The sequence below is a fragment of the Grus americana genome, chromosome 1 (genome assembly GCF_028858705.1).
Source record: "Grus americana isolate bGruAme1 chromosome 1, bGruAme1.mat, whole genome shotgun sequence".
NCBI classification, from domain to species: Eukaryota; Metazoa; Chordata; class Aves; order Gruiformes; family Gruidae; genus Grus; species Grus americana.
The window spans coordinates 162,406,359-162,433,014 of NC_072852.1; the positions used below are offsets into that span (position 1 = coordinate 162,406,359).

Below are 26,656 nucleotides of genomic sequence, written 5' to 3' on the forward strand. Positions count from 1 at the left end.
TACCCTGAAAAAAGGACAGAAATGCTGCTTCCTTTGGCACTTTTCTAGAGGGTAGACAGCTCTAACTGGAGTGTGATATAGTCTCTACACTCTGTCACGTAATTCTGTACACAGATCCTTTTCTCAGTCTTTTAGATTTTCTTGCCTTTCCTACCTTCCCCCAAGATTCATCCAGAGGTTACTGATTGTTCTTCTGCCTGTCACCCCAAAAACTATACTCCAAGATCTACCATGAACCATAAAGAGGATCTGGTCAAGTCCCTATCAGCGGCAATGTCTGCATGAGATTTCATACTGCGATATTTGAAGATGGAGCTATTAGGTCTGTTTCTGATTACTTTGTAGTCTCATTTTAAAACATTTGTCATACCCACAATATGCCCAGCAGTTTCTTGTTTGGGATAAGCTTATATTCAAGAAATACCTGTTTAAGATAATAGTTTGATAGTAGCTACCTAAGAATGAGAAATGGTTTCTATTGTAAATGTAGGAAGAGGTGGTGCTATAAGGAATGCACATAATAAAGGAAGATGTAATAAATGAATGCAGAGGACAGGGATGTTCAAGGGTGAGGCATTCTCCTCAGATAACAGTAGGAATAACTGGAGAGTTACGAATAATTTTGAGCCCTTTAAAAAGTTGTTTTCAAAATCTGTGAGCAAGCTGTGATTCTCTGTGCTCTGTAGTAGCTCTGCAGGAAACCTCACCTTGAGCTTGACTATAAGGAAAGAAAAAGGCTTTCTTTACATAATTCTAGGGAGTATTGAATCTTTTGTTTCTGTTTTGCTACTCTAACCATTGCAGAGAACACATCCTGCTGTCTATATAAGCCTCTTCCCTACTGAGTGTTTTCCTGTATGGACCTGATTTTTTTTCTTTTGAAAGTAGGAGTAGTCAGGTCATTGAGGCATTGCTGAGAAGATAGCAAAGAAAGATACGTGCATTAACACTGGGGTCAAAGCACGGGTATTGCTGTGATGTGGGGCATTAATGATGAACAGCTTTTCTTAAGGAGACTGTGAACACACAGGGCTAAAGAGCCTGGCTCTGTCATGACTACTCCTGTCTCTTTCCCTGATTGCATACTTGTCCTGGTTCAAAAGGAGGAGTTGAGGAACACCTGTTCCCACCATGTTCTTTAGCTTCTTTTAGGAATTAGAAGCAGAAGGGCCAAGCCACCTCAGACTGCAGCCCAGAACCTGATTGTCTTAAGCTCGTGACAGAGCTGAAGTGTTTCTGACCCCAGATGAAGATGGCAGTCAGCATGCAAGGGAAGTCTTACTTAACTGTTTATGTCTTCCTTCTCTCTGATGATTCATCCTGTCAGCAGCAGGGATCTGTCTATTCCTTTGTTACGCTGGTTGCTTAAACTTAGTTTGTAACAGAAGTTATGGTCAGTCCTTCAGAGCAAGAGCTTGTGCTTTCTACTGTGGAAACTTAATGGTTACTCTGTTCCTCTAAGTCATCCTGTTCTTCCAAAGTTCTTTGTCCACTTTTTATTGTTAGTGCCTCCTGACATGGTGGCATCAGAACAATTCTTTTTGCTTAATTTATGAAGTGATACCAAATATTTATCATGAGCAGACAGATTCAATGTAGAGCACTACTTCTGTCTAAAAAATAATTTCTCAGAGGAAGACATGTGTTGCATGAATCTTTCTTGTATTTTATTTGATTTTCCCATTACTTTTAACAACTCAAAGAATTAAGGCTTTGCAAGCAACTGGTTGAAGCTCACATGACTGCCTAAATATACCGGTTTATCTAGATATCTCCTTTGTCTTGTTTTAACCCTGTCTTACAGCATTTATTATTCTCCAGTCATTATATATAAAAGTACAATTTCATGGTTTAATAGAAATCCTGGAAATGAGACCCATGTCTTCAGGTGCCTGACTTCTAGGCTGGAGCTTCCTTTGTCCAGCTAACCCCAGTATATTTTGAGTTCTTTGTGTTCTTTCTATCTTGGATGATAATTTTAGTTTCTGTACCTTTTTCTCCATTGTCCCCACTCATCATGTTTTTTGAAGGCTGATGGGCAATATGTGAGTATTCACATGGCCTTGCTTGGTGCTGAGGTTGGGAACCAAGGCTTCCTGTGCAATGTGGGGTGTCAGGTGCTTCTAGAGGGCATTCATCACCTGATGGCTGCCTAATTCAGGAGCTCAGATTCACCTTCCAGCCATGCCTTTCCCCTTTCATTGACTACAGAGAGGACTATATAGATTTCCACATTTAAGCCTGACTGGTATGCTCTAACTTAGGTGGTGTCAATGCTTCTCTTGTAAAGTTAGTTACTTGAACAATCTCCAGTTTTAGGAGTATCGCACCTCTTTTGCTTTAATGCTTGTTAATACAACTAAAGAAAAATTTAGTGTCTTATGTATCTTTTGCTATAATTTTATTTCCTTTTCATGGTTCTCAACTTTGTGACAGTTACCAGTTAAACCCAGTATCTGTGCTCTTAGTTTTCATTCTTTACAAGTCATATGTTTCCTCCTGATAGCCTTTTCTTAGGTGGTTAATTCATATAGTAGGTTGAGGCTCTTAACTTGAAAGCTTTTATCCTTTTCCTTGGGTTGTGCGTTCCAGTTAACGCTTTTGATTTACAGAATATGCCAAGTTTTCTTTTTTTCTGTATTCAAGTAGAGCTTGAGCTCTTGTTGTTGAGCTACTCCAGTCCTACTTTAGTTTACCTCCTTTATTTGATCCCCTTTTGGAGCTGAAATCAAGAACCTTAGTTATAGGCTGTGTTGTGTTTGTTCTTCAGTTGATTTGCAATGAAGGGTATTTACTTCCACCAACTTTTCTTCACTGCTTGCACAAACTAAAGCTTGAAAGAAAACAACAATGACTTTCTTTTGATGTAGAAATCTGTAGGAATATCTGAATCAGCAGAATTTTCCTCTTTCTGTAATCAAAGCCTGAGAAATTAGTCTCCTGAAATGAAACCTATTGCTCTACTTGCAAGAAGAAACTCTTTTCTCCTCAAGTGTTAGAGGATAGATTTTGGAGTATATTTCATGATATGTCTCCAAGTCATCTAATATAACAAGAGGAAGAAGCACTGTAATGACTTCATAAGTGTATTTCTTGCTATACATGTTTGATGAAGTCATAAAACCTGCCTACCATTCAGTTATCCATACAAACATCTTATTTTTGTCTGCATTGCTCTTGCTGTGTTTCAGAACAGATGAGTTCATTCAAAAGACGATCCGTGAAAAGTTTGCGCACTGCACAGTGCTGACCATTGCACACCGCTTGAACACCATTATTGACAGTGACAGGATTATGGTAAGACAGTTAACTGCTTAAAATTCTTCTTTTTTTCTTTCTTTTTTCTTTTTCTTTTTTTTCCCCTGAAGAACAATGTTATTGATTCTTTCTTCTTAATTTTGATCCAAAAGTGAGCACAGGTTTAAGCTGTACTTTAGACTTATGCTATTTAACTTAGTTATCCTAGTTACTGTGATTTGCAACTCATACAACTGTAGAAGTAATGACCTGAAAAGACTTCTTACATTGTCTGGCCCTGTGGTTTCCAACCTGTGAGGCATGAACTCATTGCAGGTGAGGCGCAGCAGCAGACCTGAGCAAATAAACTCTGCCAGCACTAGGAACCTGTGAAGACACACCCAAGAGGCTCTGGACAGAGTCAGCTGGATTGGGTCAGGTTTATTAATTCAGTCTTGGTGGGCTGAGGGAGGCAGTGACAATAGTTAGTGGTGTGTGATGTGTGAGGAGGAAGTGGTAGAGGTTCAGGGGCAGGAGACATGGAGGCAGCAGCTGCCCTGGGGCAAGGGTGTGGTGGTGGGAGAAGTGGAACGAGACTGGCAAGGTAATGAACATGGCCAGCTTTCTAAAGCAAGGTTCAGACAGAAAAGATGAAGCCCTACCAACCTAGCAGCCTCTGCCATCTTTGTTCCCAAGAGAGCGGTGATATACTCTGCCACTGTGAAATACCCTCTCTGCCATCTTGTCTGCCCCACGGTGCACTGCACACGCATCGAAATTAGGAAATACTTGCTGATTTTTTTCATAAAGGCAATAGTCTTCCCTAGGCTCTCAGGAAATCAAGCTGGTTTGTGTCCTTGAAATGATGTGCAGCCTGCAGTTTTGCAATTTTCTGCAGTAGGAACAGGAGCCCTTTGCAAACATTTTCTTCACAGCCAGTTAATGAAGTAACTGACATAGTGGGCAAACTGTGTTCATGAGCGGAACTCAAATTTACCTGGGCTTCAAGCAGAATTTACCCTTCACCCCTCAGTGGTAACCTTAAAAAAAATACCATCTTCAACTTTTGTTTTGTGAAAATGAAGCCTGTTTCCATTTTTTTTACTGGATGCTCAAAACATTTTAAAATCTGAGATTAAGTTACAATGGTTGCCTGCAGTACACAAAATGACACAATTGGATCTACTGAGGTGAGTAGTGTTTTCTGAGGAGTATAATAGAGTAGATTGTGAACTGAGTGATTATAGTTTACTTGCAAACACAGAAACCAGCAGAACTGCCATAAGTAGTCATATAATTGCAAGTATTTAACGTATAATAAATAAATATTTTCTTCACTGGTGAATACCTCCCCACAGGTCTAATGGATATGTTGGTGTTTTCTACAACTAAACTGAACAAAAGCCTTGTGAGGAAACAACTGTGACCTAATTAATAGCTGTGTGTGTTCGTTAGCTGTCCAAAGGGATTTCTGTGGGTTTTGGTTCATCAACTACCATTAACCTGTTATGCACAGAATGCCCTTTCCACAAAGATGTTTTCTTAGTTTTACCTTTAATATAATGCAGTTGTAATGAAAACTAGATGTTTTATTTACTTTTTTTTTGCCAAAAATCATTGGAACAAAGCATAGAAATCGCCCTTCTCCCCAAACTGCTCAGTATTATTACCTACTATATAGCTATTCTATTGCATTTTTGGAGTCTGTACATTATCCTTAACCTTATGTTGTTTCAGTGTAGCTACTATTAAGATTTCTAGTTCCTGAAAATCCATTTATGTTTATATGTTGTCTAATACGGTCTTTTTTGAATGCCTTTGACCTCTTTATAGTATTAAGGAACAGATTTGCAGGAAGAGGTGCCTTTGAGTCCAGAGGCATTAGGAACTCTTAAATATTTTTCATCTTTTTACATTGCTCCATTTTGTTCTTCTAATGTATTTCTGTAATTTTGGGGGGAGAGAGGAGAGTGAGAAGCATAGGACAGAAAAAAGGAGGAAACTGGCATGTGACCCCTTAACAAACCTGTTTTCTTGACATCCTTCCTCATTCTTGATTCTGTTTCTGGACAAATCAGAAATATGATCGCATATTTGAAATGATCAGAGTTATGGCAGGTGTGCTTTTGTTACCCTTTTAATTACTTGGTTTACTCAGGCATGTAAGTCCTACTGGGAATATAGCAGAATTTTGGAAGAATAAGAAAAATATGTGTTAAAAAAGCAAGGAAGAAGAATATCCTGGTAGAAGACTAGCTACTAATGAGTGCCATTAACAACAAAAACAGCATTCATGGAAAATTAATCATTTACTTAAATATCATGAAAATTGAGAAGACAGCTAAAGGAAACTTTCGGTGTATTTTAAAATTTGGTGAGTCAATAATGTGTTTTAGTAATTCACAAATTTAACTTGATGCAGATTCTTTAAGAGTAAAAAATGCACAAACTGGAGTTCATTGTTCTTCCATTACGCCGTATTATTAAAAACCCTGGTGGCGTTTCTCCTTCAACTGAGACCTCCAGATGCAATAATGCCTTCATTTATAAGCCATCCCAAATCTCTGTTGTTTGCTGTCATGCTGAGTTTGTTAGAAAATGAGGGAAGAAGAACAAAGATGGAACCTGACAGTTGGATTTGTCTTTTGACAAATAATGAGTAAAGTTATTTTTCAAACAAATTTTGAGCAAACTTGATGAGCGCTGCATAAAGCAGTTCCCTTGATCTGCATTCCTGTTGATACCCATGGCATGCTGCTTGACTCCTGTTTAGCTTACTGCCCACTGGGACCCCACCTCCTTGGTGCCCAGGCAGTTACTCCTCAGGTGGTATTGATGCAGGGAGTTAGTCCATTCCAGATCCAAGACTTTGCATGTCTCATTGTTGAGTGTCATGAAATTGATGCTGATCTATTCCTTTAGCCTGTCTTGATCTAAATAGCTTTGAATGTCAACCCCATCTTGAGCATATTGACTCAATTTGATTGCTGGTGAAAGCAGAACTTTCCAAAAAACAAAATGTTCACCTTTAGGGTTAATATAAACATTAAATTATAAAAATTAGAAAATAATTTTGAGAAAGTCCTGAGAAAATGTCAAGTTGGATGAGTATGGAAATAGGAACTGAACATGAACTGTTGCATGTCTGCTCACACCCATCGTAATAACTGGTTCTATTTTAGAAGAGAAGAAAAGCCTACTGGAAGAGGAAAAAAAGGAAGAACAGAATACATTTTATACAACTGTAGACAAATCTGGCCTCAGGAGTTGTTTTAATTCTCGTTTGTTCCATTCCCAAAACCATACCTCTGGTTTCATAATCCAGGTCACGCCTTAAGAGTATTTCCATTATATCTATCTTAGTGATAAATACATTTTATCAGAACTTCAAACGCTTAAAATCATTGAGGGAAGAGCTGTATTGTGTAATGTGATACTCTCTAACCCAATCACCTCAATGAGTAATACTACATTGCACTTGCATAGGACCTTTCATCTGGAAATTGTAACGCTCTTTACAAACATTAATTAATTAAACTTCAAACACCTGGGTGAGATAGGGAAGTATCCATACAATCTTTGGAACCAAAGTTGGAAAGACTTGTTAAGTCAGGCCATCAAATAATACTACCATAAAATTATAATCCAGCGGTTTTCAAACTATTTTTTTTCTTTTTTCTTTTATTCCCTCTGTGCTGCTCCAGAGTCCCATAGGACATTTTCTCATTCCTTTTTCTTCATTAGTTTGAGAACCCAAGTTGTAACTCCTCCCATCAGGTGCTAGCAGTTCCCATTTTAGTGCTTTGGCTCAGGCAGCCACCCTGCTCCCCGGCAGAAGGGGAGGATGGGATAAATACTGCAATTGCTTCTTCTGTGACAGCAGATCCTAGCAGAAGCTCAGCTCAGGCTTGCTCCACTGGCCCCTCATTCCACATAGCTTCCCCACCACCACAACAGCTGCTTCCCTGTCCTGTCCTCACCTTAGACGGTGAGGGCTTTTTACCTAAATTGCATCTGCAGCTCACCAAACCCAGCCAGGAGGAGCCTGGGGCAGTCAAGAGGCACCGCTCCCAAGACTTCTAGTGGGATCTCATAAAATCCCCATCACCCACTCCTCCCCTTCCTCTCTGCTTCCTTCTCCAGGTTGAGAAATACTTGTTAGAAACTGTTTTTTACTGAGGGGAAAACAGAAACATATAGAAATGGAGGCTCACCCAGGGACATAGTGGATCAGTAGCAAATTAAGTATATGCACCTGGCAAGAGCCTGATGCAGTTGTTTGCTCCGTTTGCGGTGCCATGGTCTCTCTATAGGAAAGCCACAGAGTAGTCAAAACTTGAGCATTTTCCAATGACAAGGATGTTTCTCCACAGAGACTTTTCATATCAGTGCAACACTTCTTTGAAATGGAAACTCTTTATGCAAGCAGAACTTGATCTAGTAATTAAAAACTGTCATTCAAATAGGAAGTTTTTGATTAAGAGAATCATGGGAAGAGATTTGATTTATTTATGGGAAAACCTGTTGTGGTTACATTCTGAAGTGACTAATATTCAGGGTAACAATACAATGTACTTCACAGCCAGTCTTGAGTTGCTTTTTTGGTCAATAGAAAATTACTTCCCACGTCTTTCCGGTAAGCCTCCCTTGTTCAGTTGTTCCTATTTTTCTGATGTTACGTTACGTTTACTGTGGTGGAACATCTGAGCCTCATAAATCAGGCACCATGTTTCATGCACTGTAGACATCTAACCTCAGCAGGGCAATCAGTCTACCAAAAGTAGGTGTAAACATCTTGAAAGCAAAGGGGAAACTCTGGAGGGAGATCCAGGCAGTTTGCATAGCGAAAGGGGAGTCACCTACAGCTAGACAGAAAATGCTATGCAGTAGACAAGGTCTGAGCACTTTTCTCTCTCTGGAGTTCTGGTATCTGACCCAGTATTGCACATTAGTATCCTTCATCCATCCAGCTGGAGATGAGGCAATGGTGTTAATAGACACCTAAATGAATATGCTAGTGATGGCAGTGCTGCCCACCCTTAGCTTGGGGATGACAGCATTCTTCCAGGAAGTGCAGAAATCTGTGTTCTACATTGTCCTCTGTCTGAGGAGGTCTGGACGCAATGCTCCCCATTCCCAGGAAGATGCCATACCCACCAGCACACACAGGACGATCAGGTTAAGGCCAGTCTCCACCCTTCCTTTTGAAGCACGGTGCTGCCAGAAATGCAAGAGTCATGGAACTAGAGGGAGAATAAGCATGAGGGAGTCTGAATCTGCAGCTCAGTGAGAAGCAGAGCTCTTGAAGGAGTGGGGGAGCCCCACCTGCTCCACTGAAACCTTCACAGGAGCTTTTGCTGCAGTGGCCCAGCTTCAGCTGGAGGTGTGGCGAATGTAGGAAGGTAGTGGTGGTACACTTAAGTTACTAATACTGAGTTAAAGCCATAAATGCTGTGGTCTATTGGCTTGTCTTTTGGTGGCTTTTTGCCACTTATTTAAATATCACTGCTGGAAAATCAATGTGTTTTACAGCAAACCTTAGACGTTCTCTTTAGGGAGGGTTATGTAAGTCACAAGATACAGAAATGTGTAGTCCTCGTTGTAGAAGAGTTCTTTGTGAAAATGGTGTGCTTTGCCGTTAGTGTTGACTCTCTCGTTTTGTAGGACTGTTTCTTTGGTGGAGAGCTACCTGCTGTCAGATACAAGCCCTCTAGCACACAAAATGTCTAAGACAGGTCAATTGACAAGACTAGATTTTCTTGGAGTCTGGGATGGTAAAACATGAAAGTTTCTGAAAAGTAGAAGTAATTAGGGCTGCATTCAGAGCTGTTGTTCAGTCCTTCCAAATTGTAAAGTAGGAGAACTGCAAGGGTATAAAACAGGTATTTTTTTTGTTCTGTAGCACAGTGCTGAAAGGGTTTTGGTCTTATTTTAGTCCAGTATCCTGAGTGTGGTGAAATATTATTGCATATTATACTTGTGCTATTGAAGTCTATTCTGTTAAAAGAATAGGGAGCTTACCGGATTATAGTAGCTTGAATCAAAGCCAAATTTTAGAAACGAGGAATCAGATCTCCAAAGCTACTTAAGCACCTAATTCTTCTTAGAAACCTTAAAGTCCCTTGTGGATCTGAATCCAGTAATCCACAGTAAAGTTGCTACATTCATATTTGCACACCTGTTGTCATTATTCAAATGAAACGATCACTAATAAACTCATTTTTTGACTAAGCCTCTGTCTTAAAAATAGGGACTAGGGAATATTAGAACTAAATTTATTGGGTTTTATTCAACCTAAGAAAAAATCCCAACTCTGCTGTGGGACCAAGGTGTCTCAGGTAAAGAAATGCGAAGATAAGAATACGAAGGATAGTCACAGAAGGGGACCTGCATGGAGCAGAAGATTGTCGTGGATGGTGATAGCTGAGATGCCTTACAGAGGGGAGGTAAAAGAATACTTGTCTCAGGATACCTGAATATCAGTATATACACAGCAAAAACATTGTTTCTGTACATGTGTTCTGTAAAGTGACTGGATGTCTGTGAGGTTGTCTGCATGTCTAGATTTTCAGGATCCAAACAATCACATGTGAAAATTTAGGAAAGATCTCAACACTTAAATATAAGGGCCAATGAAATATTTCAAGGAGACTCTCTGGAGTTTTTAAGCAGTTCCACCAGACACTGGGGGTGATTAACGTCAACCTGCCTACTTGGCTTTTCGCTGTATTGGAGCCCATCTGGCCAGCTGATAGAGACCAAAGGGCCTGGGAACCCTTAGGTTTCTCCTTTCATTTGGTAATTCAAGACTTGCAGAGTTTCTGGAAGAGCTGAGCATTTAGCAAGTGATTTTTCAGAAATGATCTGTTTGGTTTTGAATATGAACAAAAGCAATTTCCACTGTTCTCAGATCTTCTGAGACTGGGTTGATGTTTAAGCAAACCACAAGGGAAAACCAGATCCTTCCATGTTCTTTCTTGGAATTTAATAACGGAGTTCAATAAATATCAACAGTGAACCCATTGTTTTCAAAGCTAAGTAGTTTACGCATCTTTACCATTAAGAGAAGATACTGATTTTTAGGGCAAGTTTTGCATTAAATACTGAGCTATGTGCCACGGTCATGTATCAGAGGAAGTGGTGTCAGCTGAGATAAAGTGTCTACAACAGTTGTAAATACCACACCTGGCACAACTGTCTCTAAAATGAGTCAAAATCCCAATGTGCTTGACAAGATACTGGGATTTTTGATTCTCTTTGCCAGTTTTAAGCCACACCTCTCCAAAGCACTGGCATCTTTGAGTTCTTAAATCTGCTCCCAATTTCAAGAGGGCTGTCCAACAAGATTCTTCTTTTGCCTAAGTAAAACAATTAATTATTGAGGCAGTACTTCAGCTGGGAGTATTCAAATGAAGAGCTGGATTTGAATTACTGCAGGAAGTGAAGCCAATGTTTGATGAATCTTGATCTCTCATTCTGTCAGGCACTTGTGTGTGAATGTGTTTCCATCAGCATAAGGACAGGACGGTCAGATCATGTTTCTTTAAAGACAATGGTATGGAATCCAGACCATACTGGAAATACTAAGGCATCTTAGAGAATGATTTTTTGCTCTCTCAGAAATATTATATTACTGTTTAAAAGCAAATTAGCACAGGACATGCTGGTGGCTGATGCTTTGAGCAGAGAGTTTCCGATAAGGTAAAACTGTGTGTGGCAGCTGAGCCACAAGTTCATTGTCATCAGAAACTGATAAAACCAAGAGACATACCCAGTCATCTGCAACAATATTCCTTAACCTCTTGAAAAGTATAATATCCTTGTAGCTTATCTAACTTCCTAAGACCCTCAAAAGCCTTATTAAAGAGTGGGATTTCTTAAGCTGAAGTATATCTTCTGTCACTTCAGGGCCACATTTGAGCCATTCTGCAATCCCATTGAGAAATGTGGCTTTACAGTGATGGAAACAGTCATTACCGATTGACCAAGGGAGAGTTTTGTCAGGGCGTACAGCAGTTGGTAAGAATTGGCATGAGGTCCCTTCATACTCTCTGAGGGAAAGGTTGAACTTGCACTGGTATATCAGATGTTTTGAGGTGAGGAAACTGAACAATGCAAGAAACATCTGCAGTGACTGGTTAACAGGCTTTCCCCCAACAAGATACAGAAGGAGTTAATGCTGAATAATTATCAGTAGAATAAGACTCATTACTACATACATAATTGATATTTTTTCCCACAACATTCCGGCCAGCTTACAGTGACGTGCCATCAGATGGAGAAAAAGAAGATAGATTTTTAAGCCTCTGCAAGAAAAGCAAAGATAACTCTTATGTGGAACAATTTACCAGGCAGCATTGCATGCTCAATTTTCCCTCAGTTATAGCTCAAAAATAATTTCAGTTTAAAGAAATTCACTGTTTCTGGTTACAGAACAGCATGTCTGGAGTTGCCTTTTCCATGAAGCAGGGGAAGGTGGGCAGGGGGTACGTATCAAATCCCAGTGACCAGTGGCAGATTTTGCATTGTTACAGCAAAGTTAAGCTCTGGAAAGTCTGAAAATAATAATTCAGATTATAACAAGGTAAATGCCCAAGAGTGCTCTGCTTTCTTTGCACACATGGCATATGAAATGTATATTATTTGACACCAAATTTGTCTGGAGTTCCTGGTAATTTGTATAGGAACCCTGAAGGAGCTTGGGGAATGCTTAGATTAAACCTGAAGACTAAAAAAAAAAAAAAAAAAAAACCCCAAAAACCAGCCAAACAAAGCTCCACCACCAAAAATTAAAAAAGAGGGAAAAATAAAAAGAAAAACCCCGTAGAAAGAAAAAAAAAACAAACCAACCCCCAAACTTTAAAATGGTTCCTGAGTTATATTTGCAGTTATATTCTCAATGTTCTTCGATGTTCTCAAACCTGTTTAGATAGGCTGATATTTATAAGTGATTCTTCAGAGAAGTATGTACATGTTTCTGATCTGTTTTGACAAACCATGATGAGACGGAAGAGACAGAACATGCTTGCATCTGAACTTAATGCCAACTGGAGCACAGGCTGTTGACTCTTTCCCACAAAGCTATGTATTGTCTTGGGTAAATATATTTCTTATAATATGATGTAACCAGAAGCATCTCCTGAATATTTTCCTCTTCCCAGGACTTTATTGAAGATCATCTTGATGTATGCTCTCTGAGGAAAACATTGTTCAAAGTTGTACTCCTAGCGGAGTTTTGAACTTTAATAATAATTTTGTTGTTTGGTGATGTCTTCTCCAAGTCTAAATTAAATCAGATGTATCCCCTAGGAGATAATTTGCTTGAATTATTTTCCTTTTGAATAGGAAATAAAAACATTTATGATCAACTTTTAAATGTCCCATTTTCCCTCTGGCTTTATGGTGAAGATGAACGTGAATAGGAATACTAGTCATTCCTCAATAATAATTGAAATAAATTCCCATGCCCCCCTCCTCTGTTGCTGAACACTTCCAACCTTGGACTGTTTTTTTCTCAGAATGTTTTATAACTATTGTTCTCTTGGTTTGTCTGCTTTTGTTGCTGAAAGTTAGAAAATGCAGGATTTAGAACTTTCTTTTTTGTGTCTATGGATAGCCATAAGTACATGGTATTTGTTACAGTGTCTTTGAGGGTCTGTGTTCTTTCTCTTTCTGTGGCTAATGACACTTCTTTTACTTACATTAATCCACAAAGAAGATTTTAATTCACTTACAAAATGAATGTTTGCTTTTCCAAAGTCCTGTGCAACGGAACAATATAGATTAGTTGCAGGAATCATCAGATAGAAGCAGTGCTGTCCTGCTTCCGCTGCCTAGGTCTCTGCTGGAATCTGGGGTATCTTGATGTAGTATCCTCGCCCTTCGTTGTCTTGGTTCTCTCTTCTCTTTGTGAAGTGGATCTCTGATTTCTTTTTCACCATTTTATGTTTTCCTTTTTGTCTTCCCCCCCTTTTTTGTCATGGCTAGTACAATAAACTATGAGGCTATGGAATGGAAATACTGCAAAGTTTGGGATTTTGGCAGAGGGGAGGGGGAAGGGGGGGCTAGGCACAGTGGAGGTAGATACCCTGGTAGTAGGATACAGATAAAGCAAAAATGGATAACTATTTTGTAGTTGGCAAATTTTATACAAATTTAATTCAGCAACATTTTTGTGGCATAGGCGAATAGTCCTGTGCTAGCTAGCGTTAATGTACCAACACGTTTAAATGGCTAATACTCCATTTTCACATTTGCCTTTGCAGGTCAGTCAAATTCAATTACTTCTTTTCTGTTCCTCTGCCTCTTCCCTGCCGTGTTTTAAATCCTACTCTTTCTATGTTATTCTGTGCCTCTGTGTCAAAGTGCCATTTAAAACCCTGTTGCCGTCTACCCAACACAGTGCTTATCCCTCTGAAAAATTCACAACTGGGATGAGCAGTCGCTGCATACCCTAGGCTGTTGAACCAGGGTGAAACATTAGGTGGAGTAGAATTAGATGCCATGAGAGGATTTTACTCAAGAACAACACAGCATTTGAGCCCTGCTTAAACATAAAATGTCTGAATAGTGCTGCCTGAGTAAGGGTGGGTTGGATAGCTATAAGTAAAGAGCGGTTTCACCTTATGCAGCAAATTCCATTGAATAAGAATTTTCTTGCATGCTCTTTTGCGTGATCACCAGCAGCCAATTTGGTAAGTTTTGTTCTGTTGGAGTTACTCTTCCACTTGAGAAAATCCTGTTGAAGTCATAAGGATCTCACTACAAAGGCGAGGGCAATGCAGGCGAGGTAAAAGAGACTGCCAGTGCCAGACAGTGGAGGATCTGGCCCTGGTTTATGTATGACTTCTTGGGTTTATATAGCTTCTTTGTATTTGTTTTATTTTTCTCTGAGCTGTTGAGGTATTTCACAGAGGTTTAACTCGAACAGAATGATTATGAGGCTTTATTTGGTGTATTTTAGAAAAGGTCAGACCAAGGAGCTGAAAAGTTGAATGATTTCTCCAAAATCCCCCTCTCTCAGTATCTGCATTGAAGTCTATAATGAAATCCCAATCTGATTCAGAGTCCCGTGTTCCTGCCTGCGTCTTCCATAATCGCGGTGCTGATCTGATTTCACCAGCTACAAGCTTCTCTGGCTTTTCTGTATCAAGTTCCACTGGTACAACTGCCTTGGAACGCATCTGGGTTCGATTTGGTCATATTGTGCAGTGATAAGTGTTGCATGCAAGTTGATCAGAAAATATGTGGCTGGTGAACACCAGATTCCACCTTTCCTGAATGATTAGCTGGCTTTTTGAAGTCCTAATGATTTTAATTTGGCTTGGAGTCAGTGAGTAAGAGTATGCAAAGCCTTAGCCAAAGTACCTATTTATTTATTTATTTAATTTTTATCAGCACGTATTTCTCCAAAGAAGCGAACCTCTCTCTTTGTCTAAGCACTTTTTTATAAATGTATAAATATATAAATGTGTAACTACCAAGTAAATTAGCTTAAATTCTCTCCGTTGTCTCGGAGCTGACAGCAGTTAGTAGAAACGGTGGTTTTCCTTGGTGAATAGAGTATTCCAGACTTGTAGGAATGATGATGTCTGTTCAGTTTCATTCTTTTTTTTTTTTTCATTTCAGATTTTTAAAGAAAAGTAACACAGCTTGGTTTCCCTATGTTTGTTCTGTCTGTTTTCATAACACAAGTTTTTTATTCCCCAAGAAAAGGATATGAATAGATGAATGATTTGTTTAAAATGTGAATGGAATTTTTCTAGACACACAAATCGCTCCCTCTATCTGTTCATCTTCTGGACTTGGCTGTTTAAAACTTGTCAAGGAAGAATAAATTTTTCCTTTTTCCCTCCCAGGTTCTCTGGAGGAGAAAGGTTGTCCATGTTTATGGCTGTTTCAGATATTTGTGAAATTAATGTTAAAATTCCAATACCACAGTAATACAAATTTAAAAAAACCCTCTACTTTTCTGTTGTAGTTCTTTACTTGTGAGAGACACATTTAATGAAGATGCTTTTTGTTTTCTTTCTTAAGGAGTAGATACATAATCTAGTGCTATGCTGAAAAAAACTACATTTATTCAAGGCACCAGAGATGTCCCGTGCTGTGGCACCCCAGTTTAATTATTATGTAGAACTGCATATGATAAATTAATGTATTGCATTTTTAAGGAAGCTGTCCTTAACTGTGACATAGGCTGTAGTATATAATAGATCGCGATTAAAATTATATTTGTAATTAATCCTTAAATATTCAAATTAAATGGCATAGGACTAAGTATACTCAAAAATCAACATGTGCGCAAGTATACCTTTGCAGGTGAAATACTGCTTCTATTGTATATTAGATGACTATATGTTGCACTATGCATATACTACTCCACCAGCGCGTTCTTCAGCTATATACCAAACAGTACTGGAAATTGCTTGCAAAGGAAAAATCATAGTATAAGCTGGCTGCTCTTAAGATACAAGCCTTTGAAAACAGCAAATAACTTCTTGTCGGTTTCTGTGCAGACAATTTATAAAATTAGAAGTAATGATGCTGCTGTTGTTGGCTGAGTTATTTTCCATTCAAGTGCCATGTACTTAGTTGAACCGGAAGCGAAGGAGTGGGCTCCTTTCCCCTGGTGTCAAACAAGTCGACAGCCGTGTGCAGTTTTCACACCAGCGTAGGCAAAGGGCTCGGCTCAGCTGTCCTGCCTCACTGGCGGGGCTCGAGGCTGCCTGGAGATCTGCCGAGCTCTTGGCCATCAGGGTGGTTTGCTTTAAGTAGTTGTACAGGCAAAGTGCACGTTTGAAAGTTTCCTCACAGGACTTTGAATTTGTCTCCAAGCTTATTGGAGTTTCTTCTTTCAAACAGAAGTTTGCAAACTATTTTTGTTATTTTGGAAGTTGTCCTCATAATACCTTTTATTCATGTCTTTCCTGAAATCAACAGCTCCAGTTTTTTAGATCTTTCTTTTTTTTTCTTTCTTACAAGTATGTACACCACAATTATGGCTTGGGTTACGAGTCCTTGAAGTCCCTCTGTTGTGGCAATATCTTTTTCAATAGAATGCCATGTGTATTCAGTTTTTTATTTATATAAGAACAAAAATATTTTCTGAATTACTTTTTCTCACATAAATTCTTTCTTTCTTTTTTTTTTTTAACATGGACAAAAGTACTAAACTTGTAGACTGATACCCAAATCTCTTTCTTGAGTCAATACCATTAATTTATAAGGCAGTGAATGCATTGCATTTGTCAATATTGACTTTTCCCTGCTATTGTGTTTCTCATTCTTTTAGGTTAGTTAGGTGTATCTGAATCTCCTCTGATCTAGACTTACTTGCGCATTTTTGTGTCATTTGCAGGTTTGTCGCTTTTCTGGTAACTCCTTTTTCTGATGACTAACACATACGTAGCTACCACATATGCCAGAATGATGTGGTTCCCACCAGTTCCTACCTGTACAGCTTTCCACCAAGAAAAAGGCACTGTTTAGTTCTAATCTCTGTTTTCTGTCCAGGTTCTTGAGTAACTTTTGTCCCTTGTAGCACAGCTATTTAGTTACACCAGATACCTTTCTGGAAATCCATATAAACTATTTCTCCTTTAGTTTTCTTCTGGTGCATTAAGAATTGTATCAGATTTGTGAGGTACAATTTACTTTTGCTAAAACTGTGGAGAACAAATTCTACCTGTGATCTGTGTGTCTTCTACTTGTGTTTTAATCATTGTTTTAACTAAATTGCTGTCTTATCTCAAAATTTATACGCTAGTCTAAAAGTTCCCTGAATGAATCCCATATGGCTTTTCAAAACGTAAATGCAATATTTGCTACCGTGCAGTCCTTAAATAGTCACTAATATGAGAGTATTTTCTTAGAAGTTCAACCAGCTTATTCTTAATTTTTTCTGATATTTTTGACTGTTTATATCCTCTGTGGCTTACTGACTTTATGCCTTTTTAATTTTTCTGTTGTTTTTTCCTTCTCCCTTCCTCTCTTTTGGGTACCTATGTCCCTGGTGGCATCTCATCTTTTTTTATGTAGAAAGAATAGGTTCGGGGTAAGTATCTTTCTAATGTGTAGTTGGCAAAAACTGATGCAAGAAATTGTTTATCTTTTCAGCAACACCCTCATTTTCTTTAATTACATCTTCACCTCCTCTAATCCGAAAGACTTACTTATTCTCCCTTAACCATCTTGGTGGTTATTGCGTGGTTTTTCACCCACAGCTGTTTACTTCAGAGCCCATTTTAGGCCTCTTTGTTTCTTTCTTACACAATGAATCTTATAATCTGCTTTGTTGGCTTCACAAACATTGTATTTCCATATTCTGCATAACTTTGCATTGGATTCCTATAGGTGGAATGGCTGTAGGGCACTCTAAAATTGTACAACAGGCCTATAAACTGAAGAAGCGCTATGCTAGTTTGAAGAGGACATATTTCATTTTCAGGATACAAAATTCATCTTAGCACTTAAAGTGCCTATGTTCCCCCCTTGCTTGTAGCCTCTAGCATTGGTTTTTCAATCTCTTATGTTAACACATTGCTTTCTGCTGATTTAACAGGTTTTAGATGCGGGAAGACTGAAAGAATATGGTGAACCTTACATTTTGCTGCAAGAACAAGACAGCTTGTTTTACAAAATGGTGCAACAAGTGGGCAAGACTGAAGCGGCTTCTCTGATTGAAACAGCAAAACGGGTAATTTTAGAAAAAGGGATAATTAAGTTTGTCTCTGCAGCTTGTTTATCCCAAGTTAGCATATTCAGTGTTATAGTCAGCCTTCCACTAAAGAATGTCAGCTTTGTTGATGGCAAAGCCATCATTTTCAGTGCTTTTTTTAGTGGGATATACACAGACTTCCAAATGATAAGTGTATTTATATACCCTGAGTTGAAAGACTGTTTGGATTTCTTGCATCCTTCTGTATGTACACACAACAGTAAGTGTAAATAATATATGACATACTCACCTGTGCTGGGCATTGATCTTAGAAAAACTTGCTGTAAAAACGTGTTAGGGCTGCAGACTCCAGCATTTATCTGTAATTTTTATATTTTTTAAGGAGCCCATCAAATTTTAGTTTGTGGTTCAGTACCTCTGCATTATATTACGGTCTATGGGGGCGTGATCACATTCTTATTTTTGTGCTTTCTCTTACTTCGTTCTTGTACCATTACTCTGTTCTGCACATGGAATGAGCAGGGCTCAGTTAAGAAACAGCTGTTGAATGTTTTGTTGCCTCCTTGTTCCCTACAAGGCTTTGTGCCTGATTTACTGCTTACTATTCAAATCCTACTCTGAGTACAGAATTATTAATGTAATTGCGAGCATTCCTCTGGCAATCAAAGTTTTTAAGAAACATCAGTGGATTAATTTTCATAATACGCCTCTGAGGTGAGGCTATATCATCTCCACTTTTCAGATGGAAAGCTGAAGCAGAGATAAGAAGATAAAAAAAAAAAATTACCTGTGATGGAGGAACTCATTTCGACTGGCTTTTGGCTTGATTTCTTTCTTCTTCATAATTTACCACACAGGATGTCCGGAGCAAGGTTTTATTTCTTCTAGTGACAATGAAGTTTCAGCACTGCTTCAGTTGAGACTGGGAGTGCTCAGTTTGGCAGCAGCTTGCTTCATAGTCATGTAACTTGACTTTCAGCATGCAAGGAAGGCACTGATAGAAGGCATATAGTGACCTAAGAGACCCTTTTCAAGACAAGAGGCAAAGGTCTTATCTCTAGCCTCTATGCCTTCCTCTCCTCTGGTTGCTGGATGTGTGGAACAGAGCTAGGGGAACACAAACTCTGAACTGTTTCCTGAGGAAACAGGAGACCAATAGATGGGAAGCGACACATAAAGACAGAAAACAAAATGGCAGGTGCCTGGCTATTTCCTAGTAAAATAGACGCATTTCCAGCAAGTTGGAAAAAAATGAAAAATTGTGCTGTCATGAAGACTGCGTGCTCATGTCTGGAGGCTATTTTACTGGACTTTTTGAAGATTAGGGCAGAGATTTCTATGTGTTAGAATTATATTTTTTTTTAGAGCTGCTGAAACCTTTTTTTTTTTAAGAGTTTTTCAAGTGAAGCTTTGCAGCTAAGAGCGTACGCTATAAATTTATGCGTGGCACTAATTGCAGAACTGAGGAAACAGCTTCGTCCTTAACTAGACAGAGTCCTGCTGTCCTTCTCCACTGCTGCAATGTAGCTGCTTATATTTTATTACTAGAAAGGAATGGGTTAGCCATGTTTTTTATGGTATGTATATGACAATCTAGAGGTTATATAAATGATTTTTAAAAGGATAGCTTCAAATTGATACAACCAGCGTTTGTCTGAAAAGTGAGGGTCACCTTCCTAAGGCTTGATCCATGGAATGGCAAGAGATGAGGCTGTCCAGCTGTCATCTGTAGAGATTTAGCCATGTCATCCTGCCTCTCCTTCCTTCCCTGCAGCCCTCCCCAGTTGCACAATTGCATTCAAAGATAATTCAAAATATATAAAAATAATTGCCTGATGTTACTTGCCCATATAGTCATCTGCAGTTACCACATCAATGTTATGTGATTTTGTACAGGAAGGGAAGAGATCCAGGAACCAGTCTCTGCTGAAATGTGGTTTGATGAAAAAGTTTGCTAACTCCCAGGCTAGAAGGCAGATACAAGCTTTAGCATCTGCCAAGAATGCAAAGCATGGTGCTTATCCACACTCAGCCCAAAAATATGGGAATCGAGAGACTATATCTCCAGTCAGCAGCTACCCAGAAGCACAGTTACAGTTCTTTCTGTTTGAAGGACTTGGACATTAATCCAAGGTTTTTGTTATTGCTGTCCCTTGTGCTTCATGCGTACTTTCAGAGAAGTTGCTTAGTCAGAAGAGCTGATTCCAATGGCTTTTCTTTTTACACTCATAAGCCTGTTACATGTATTGCTCATACATTCCTACTGTGGTTACTAAGATCTGTTTTTATGAAGAACAGCTTTTTTTCTGTTGTTGAAAAACAGCATGCTGCACATAAAAAGAAATGGTAATATGACATGTATACATACTTTTCAAAAGGCATTACAGTGGGTTGCTAAGTAAAATGGTTTGGAATGTGGCCATGCTTTGGCAATGATTATTTGATTTATTGCATTTTGGACCTGAATCTTGTGCAGAACAAGCTTGTACCAAGAGCTTCTTTCAGTAAGGTGACACTTTAAATGCATTTTCTGGAACAGTATGGATTCTGCATATTTCCTTTAAGGGCAAGTGAAGAGGGACTGCACACCTTAAATATGAAGACTAACTTGGACATCTTTGAAGAAGCCTAATTTTCAAAAAAATCTCGTGGGCATCTTAGCTAAGCATTGCAAGATCGAGCTGTTGCTGGAACCTTAGCTCAGGCTTCCAAATTGATCCAACGTTGCTATTTGTATGTCTCTTTTGGTCACTCAGTATCCCCATTTTTCGTGCAAACGTCAAAGAAAACAACGCAGGCACAGCTCAAACTGGAGACGGCTGAGTGTGCGTTAACTAGCCTGTGAGCCTGACTGCAAAAGAGTTTTGTTTGACATTGTGAGAGCATGTTTTTATCTTTGTTCAGTTTACAAGAGGCTATAAGGAGAAAATCCTATGGGAAAGGGAGAACTAGTCATCAAACAGTTAAAAAGGAAAAAAAAGTGCTCAGTTATTCAGATAAACAAAAGTTGGTGTGTTCTCCATGCTCTTGGCAGCATTGAGAGAGGCTTTGCCGCAAGCTTTGGTGGCATCAGGATAGGGCTGGTTTTCCGTCAATCAGTTTTTGACTACTTTGAGGGAAAAATAAGGGTTATTTTATTTTAAAGCTATGACAGATGTGTAAATATTAAAATACTGGGTGTTATCTCACCTCAGTGATGACTTTTTAAAAAGTTGTAGCTCTGTTGGCAGTGGAAGAAACTTGTCTAAAGACTGGGGCATTTAATATCTTGAGGGATTGGGCTCAGGGGAAGAATTGCAATGAGACAGTTGAAAAGCAGCTGCCATTCCAGTACGTCTCTAGTAATGTGCCAAGGTTTTCTATTAACTTTCCATTAAAAAAAACAATTCACATTAAAAAGCTGCATTAAAAGTATGCCAAAGGTTTATGTTTTAAACCAGGAACGGGATGGGAATACACAACTGGGGCTGCCGTCTCTGCAGCGTGTGTGCAGTCAGGCACCTGATTAGCTTTCCGCTGTTACATCGCATCGTGGCTGGTTACTGAGGAATGCCTCTTACCAGGGCTTCCAGTTCTTTTGTTGATTCAAATCAGACCTTAATATTCTTTGAAACTTGTAAAGATGCATATAACCTGCGTTAGCGTGCATGCACAAAAGATGACAGTGGTACTTACAGGAATGTTTTTATAGAATGACTATTTCTTTTTTATCCTGCGTGTCTTATACATGTATTCATATATATGAAAAGGACATTATTATCAAACAAACCGAACTTTGTTGACAACACTCTCAAATATAAATTGGAGAAACGTTTCCTGAGCCGTAGTCAAAGCAGTCTGACTATGAGACCTAACTCGTGACACGTGTCAGCCTCAGAAAGATAGTGTATTTTCTGTTTTTAAAGACTCAAACAAAACTTTTCACATTTTTCTTTGAAAAAATTGCATTTGAAGTCCTTTTTCACCCAAACACATTTTTAGATAAGAGCACACAAGTCTTGACATTATTTCATTTTGTTATGCGCATCTGTCAAGGAACAGAGATATGATACAGCTACTAAAAACTGATGATTGTGGAACAGTGAAACTTGACAGCATTTCATTTCCTTTATGCTCTGATTATACATTTATCAGGAAACCTGTATCTCTTCTAGTTGAGCTAGAAATTGGTAGAATTCAGGAACTCAAAGGCTTGGCAAAGAACTGTCCTATTATTTGGTATCATCTTACATTTTAGAGAAGTTGCTTGGTTGAGTCATTGTTAAAGCTTTTGCTTCTTCTTCCATTATTGTGGTTCACTATCCAGAGATCACATTTCTATAGGCCCTATAACTGCTCTGCAGCACAAATTAAACGCTGGGATATTTCATACATATACCTCGAAGTTTCAATGGTTGTCAATCATAGTTTGTAAAATATAGGGATTACAACCTGATATTAACATCCAAATCCATTGTGCTCATTTTATGTGTGAAAATGAGAAACCCTTGTGCAGACGCAAGATTTCACAGCTTCTTTGTCATCCTGTTTTTAATTTATCTCCATGTTTTGAGCTAGTAAAATGATTTTACTTATCAGTTTAATGTAAAGTGATAAAACATATCTATTTATCTGAATTACCAGAATTTGAGTGGATCTACAGGTTGTGTGGGATTTTTCTCACGCTTTGTTATACTGTAAGATCATATAGTAATTTTACTAATTTTTCAGTAACACACAGTTACTGAATGCCACTAACCTGAAATTCCTGTTGGAATTCCTTGAGGTCATGTATTTATCTCTGCTGTATTTATCTCCAGAAGTTTTATTTGAAACTAAAAGGTATTCGATGCATAATTACTCACAGAATCTGCTATTTTTCCTAGGTGTTCTTCAGTAAAAATTACCCAGAAGTTGTTCAGAATGGTCAACTTGCCACAGACTCCTCCTTGGATCCTTCCTCAGGATTATGCGTAACCGAAACTGCACTGTGATTCCTAATAACCTTAACTGTTTTCCATAGAATGTAAACCTGAGATCATCTAAACTCAGTGACAATGTTTGCAAGTGTCAATGGGAGAGGAAAGGGAGGGGGCGATTCTTTGCACTGGACATCCTTCCTATTTAATATTGAGAAGAAAATTTTTACTGTCCCTCTTTAATTTCAGTGCAATATCTTTTCCTTTCCAACTAATTATGTTTGTATTGCTAAGGAAATTAGGCAGACTCTGTTTTTATTTGAAAGTTATGTGGTAGAGATCTCTTTTATTTAAACAGGTGCAGGACACCTAACAGGTCTAGGGTGCATATTTGGAGCTTATTAAAAAAAATTGGAACGTGTCCTTTTTCTCTTTTGGAGATATTTTGAGAGCAAGCAAAACTAAAATTTTTTCAGTGTCACTTAAGCACGACAGCTATGTCTAAACAGCAAATTTGGTAGAGTACAACTTTGTTGTCTAATGCAGCTGTCTTCCTGCCTCTCATAAGTCGCTATGCAGGTTGGTAGAAAAAAAGACTTGAACAAGCCAAAAATACTTTTTCTTTTTGATAGCAAAAAGTACTATATACTTATTTTTTTGATAAATAATTCAAATAATGCTGTTCAAGATGAATGTAAATATTAGTTTTATTTTGCTAAAATCCAAATGCTGAAAAAGTCAATCTCAATCTTCTACACTTTAGAAGAGAATTACCACATTTGCACTGAAGAAATATTTAAATAATTTAACATACATTCCTCTTTTTATCCAGGTTATCAAAGAAAAAAAGGTATTAAAATAACTTGAGGAAACGTTTGAATGACATGTCATTATACCTAAATACCATGTAGTACAAAGTTATCTTCAAGACAACACATTGAAATGTATACTTTATTTGCATTTATTGTGCCTTAACATTTGTGCCTTCAAGCCAAAACTGTAACTGCAGGGTACACAACAAATTCATTAAATATATGTTAAAAATATGTAACCTTAGTGTATTTAAAGTTTTTGCATCAGGGGTTCTGTTGAACTCGAGCTGTTTGAAGTTACCATCCTACCAGAATAGGTAGGAAAGTACAACCTGTAGTTTTGAACGGCTGTTGCTGATAGTGAGAGGAATGCAGTGAGAGAGGGAGGGAGGTTTGGTATTCATAAGTTATGCCCTAATTCAGCAAAGCACTTTAACACAAAGGCACTATTCCCATGTTTAAAAAAAAAATCAAGCAAGTGCTGTGCTGCTTCGGATTTTTTCATGTTTAGTGAGATACCAGCTCTTTGAGGTCCAGTAGAAAAGAAATCTATTCATCTTACTGTTTAAAGGGCACAGAAGAGACTAAAAGGCAACGGATCTCTTCAGGACATGGAAAATACTGTGCTGCTTAAAAAATACTGAAGATGCTTGCTATTACCTTTGTAAGACAAATGTTATTTACCCAGTGTTCACCCAGTCGTCTAAAAGTAAGGCAAACACAAATGTTTCTCATTTCAAGTAGTTCGACCAGCAAATAACTGATCCAAACACAAAATTACTCTTTCGTTGTTGAGAAGTAAATTGAGGCCAAGGCCTGCGCCTCAGCACAAGGGCTCATCTAGAAGGACTTTGTCCGGCTCAGGGTCAGCCCAGTGGTGAGAGGCAGAATCCTCGTTCCCCTGTTCCAGCATCATCCCTGCAATGAGACTTGCCGTCCTGCTGTGAGATCCCAGCAGAGAGGGGAGGACCTCTTACTACCTGCAGTGCCACCAGTCAGCTTCCCCTGGGGGGGAAACAAACATCAGGCATCTGGTTTTGCTGGTAACATCCTCTTCTGTTCTTGGCAGGAAGTTACAAAATGAAATGTGCTTGTCCCTCGCTTGCTTTTGTCAGGTTCTGACACTTCTTCTGCAGTGTGTAGCAGCTTACACTGTAACAAATCCCACGGAACTTCATGCAGGGATGCACGGCGTGAGGCTTGTGCTACATCTGGTGCTAAATAGCACGCGGTCAGGGACAGCTACCTGTCCCCAAAGCCATGTGGCACAAATGGGGGCTGATGTAAGCAATGCTTATGGCTAATTCGTCTTAGAGCACACCAGCCATATCCACTTTTCTGTATCACTTGGCCTTTGGTCTCCTCCAGGCTGATGCAGTCCACTTACGGACCTAGCACACAATTATCAGCTAGTGTGTTTTGTTGTGATTCCGTTTTCAATTCAAATTGTGTGAAATAAGGATAGGGCTATTCTGCAGCTCAGTAGAGTGGTGGCTCTATTGCAGAGGTATGTGAAGATATGAGAAGTGTTTGAGTGTGTAGAGTCACGTGGGATAACGCCGGGGGACTGTGGAGCATGAAGAAAGTTCAACCTTGTATGGTCTTGTCTGTAACTGCCTTTTTGGAAGGGATCCATGGTGTGAACCACATCCAAACTCTGCTCAAGCTTCGTCATGGAGAGACCTGGCTGGAGTGGTCCAAAACAGAGCTGGGGTGAGCTGAGCAGTAAGGCAGTGTAGACACTCTGTGGAGTCTGGTGCTTGAGCTCATTCGTTTACCTTTTTTATTGAGCAGTGTGGACATACCCAGAGCCTGTGTTTTGCAATAGTGAATTCTTTTTATTTCTAAATAGGAAGTTCTCACAAGAGACTAAGTATGAGACTTTTAAATACTCTAAGAGAACAGTACGTTCTTCTGGCTATATACCTTGAGTTTATTTTTTTTTTATCAGAACCAAGGAGATATGCATGCGTAAACCAAGGGTATAATTACAGTTTTAGTTCATTTCAGCTCTGAAATGGATCTATGGTAAGTTATATTTCAGAGCAGAGCTCCAAAACGCTGGCTGCTGCAGACTCACCGGTATGAGACCCCAACAGGTCTAGCTGTCAGGCTATAAGCTAGAATTAATTTGATCCTGTAGCTTTTTGAATGCACACAAAAATGTTAGGTATCTCTGAAAATGCTGATTCTGCTTCTTCACATGTTTTGGCGGGACATTACTAGCTGTAGGTATCAAACAGCATGTGGTGGGTTGACCCTGGCTGGAGGCCAGGTGCCCACCAGAGCCGCTCTATCAATCACTCCCCTCATTCACTAAACAGGGGAGAAAAAGTACAACAAAAAGCTTATGGGTTGAGATAAGGACTGGGAGAGATCACTCACTAATTATCGTCACGAGCAAAACAGACCGAACTTAGGGAATTCATCCAATTTATTACCAAGCAAAACAGAGTAGAGGAATGAGAAATAAAATCAACTCTTAAAACACCTCCCCCCACCCCTCCCATCTTCCTGGGCTCAACTTCACTCCTGGCTTCAACCTTCCCCCCCTCAGCGGCACAGGGGGACGGGGAATGGGGGTTACGGTCAGTTCATCTCACGGTGTTTCTGCCGCTTCTTCATCCTCAGGGGGAGGGCTCCTCTCATCGTTCCCCTGCTCCAGCATGGAGTCCCTCTCACGGGGTGCAGACCTTCAGGAGCAAACTGCTCCAGCGTGGGGTCCCCCACAGGGTCACAAGTCCTGCCAGCAAACCTGCCCTGGCGTGGGCTCCCCTCTTCACGGGTCCACCGGTCCGGCCTGGAACTTGCTCCAGCGTGGGCTTCCCACAGGCCGCAGCCTCCTTCAGGTGCCTCCACCTGCTCCAGCGCGGGGTCCTCCACGGGCTGCAGGTGGAATCGCTACACCCCCTCATCCTTCCTCCATGGGCTGCAGGGGGACAGCCTGCTTCACCATGGCCTTCACCACGGGCTGCAGGGGGATCTCTGCTCCGGTGCCTGGAGCTCCTCCTGCCCCTCCATCTGCACTG

The 26,656-nt window shown here is 39.5% G+C and overlaps 1 protein-coding gene across 3 annotated transcripts in view; it reads left to right on the forward strand.

The window, feature by feature from the left end:
• The window catches only part of ABCC4 (ATP binding cassette subfamily C member 4), a 162,637-nt gene extending 138,778 nt beyond the window's left edge, over positions 1-23,859 (forward strand). For all 3 annotated transcript variants that reach the window (XM_054832340.1, XM_054832370.1, XM_054832331.1), the window contains 3 exons: positions 3,192-3,297; positions 17,801-17,935; positions 22,783-23,859. In XM_054832340.1, coding sequence (XP_054688315.1) covers positions 3,192-3,297; positions 17,801-17,935; positions 22,783-22,890 — 349 coding nt within the window. In that variant the 3' untranslated portion in view covers positions 22,891-23,859. The remainder of the gene's footprint in view (positions 1-3,191; positions 3,298-17,800; positions 17,936-22,782) is intronic.
• The last annotated feature ends 2,797 nt before the right edge of the window (positions 23,860-26,656 follow it).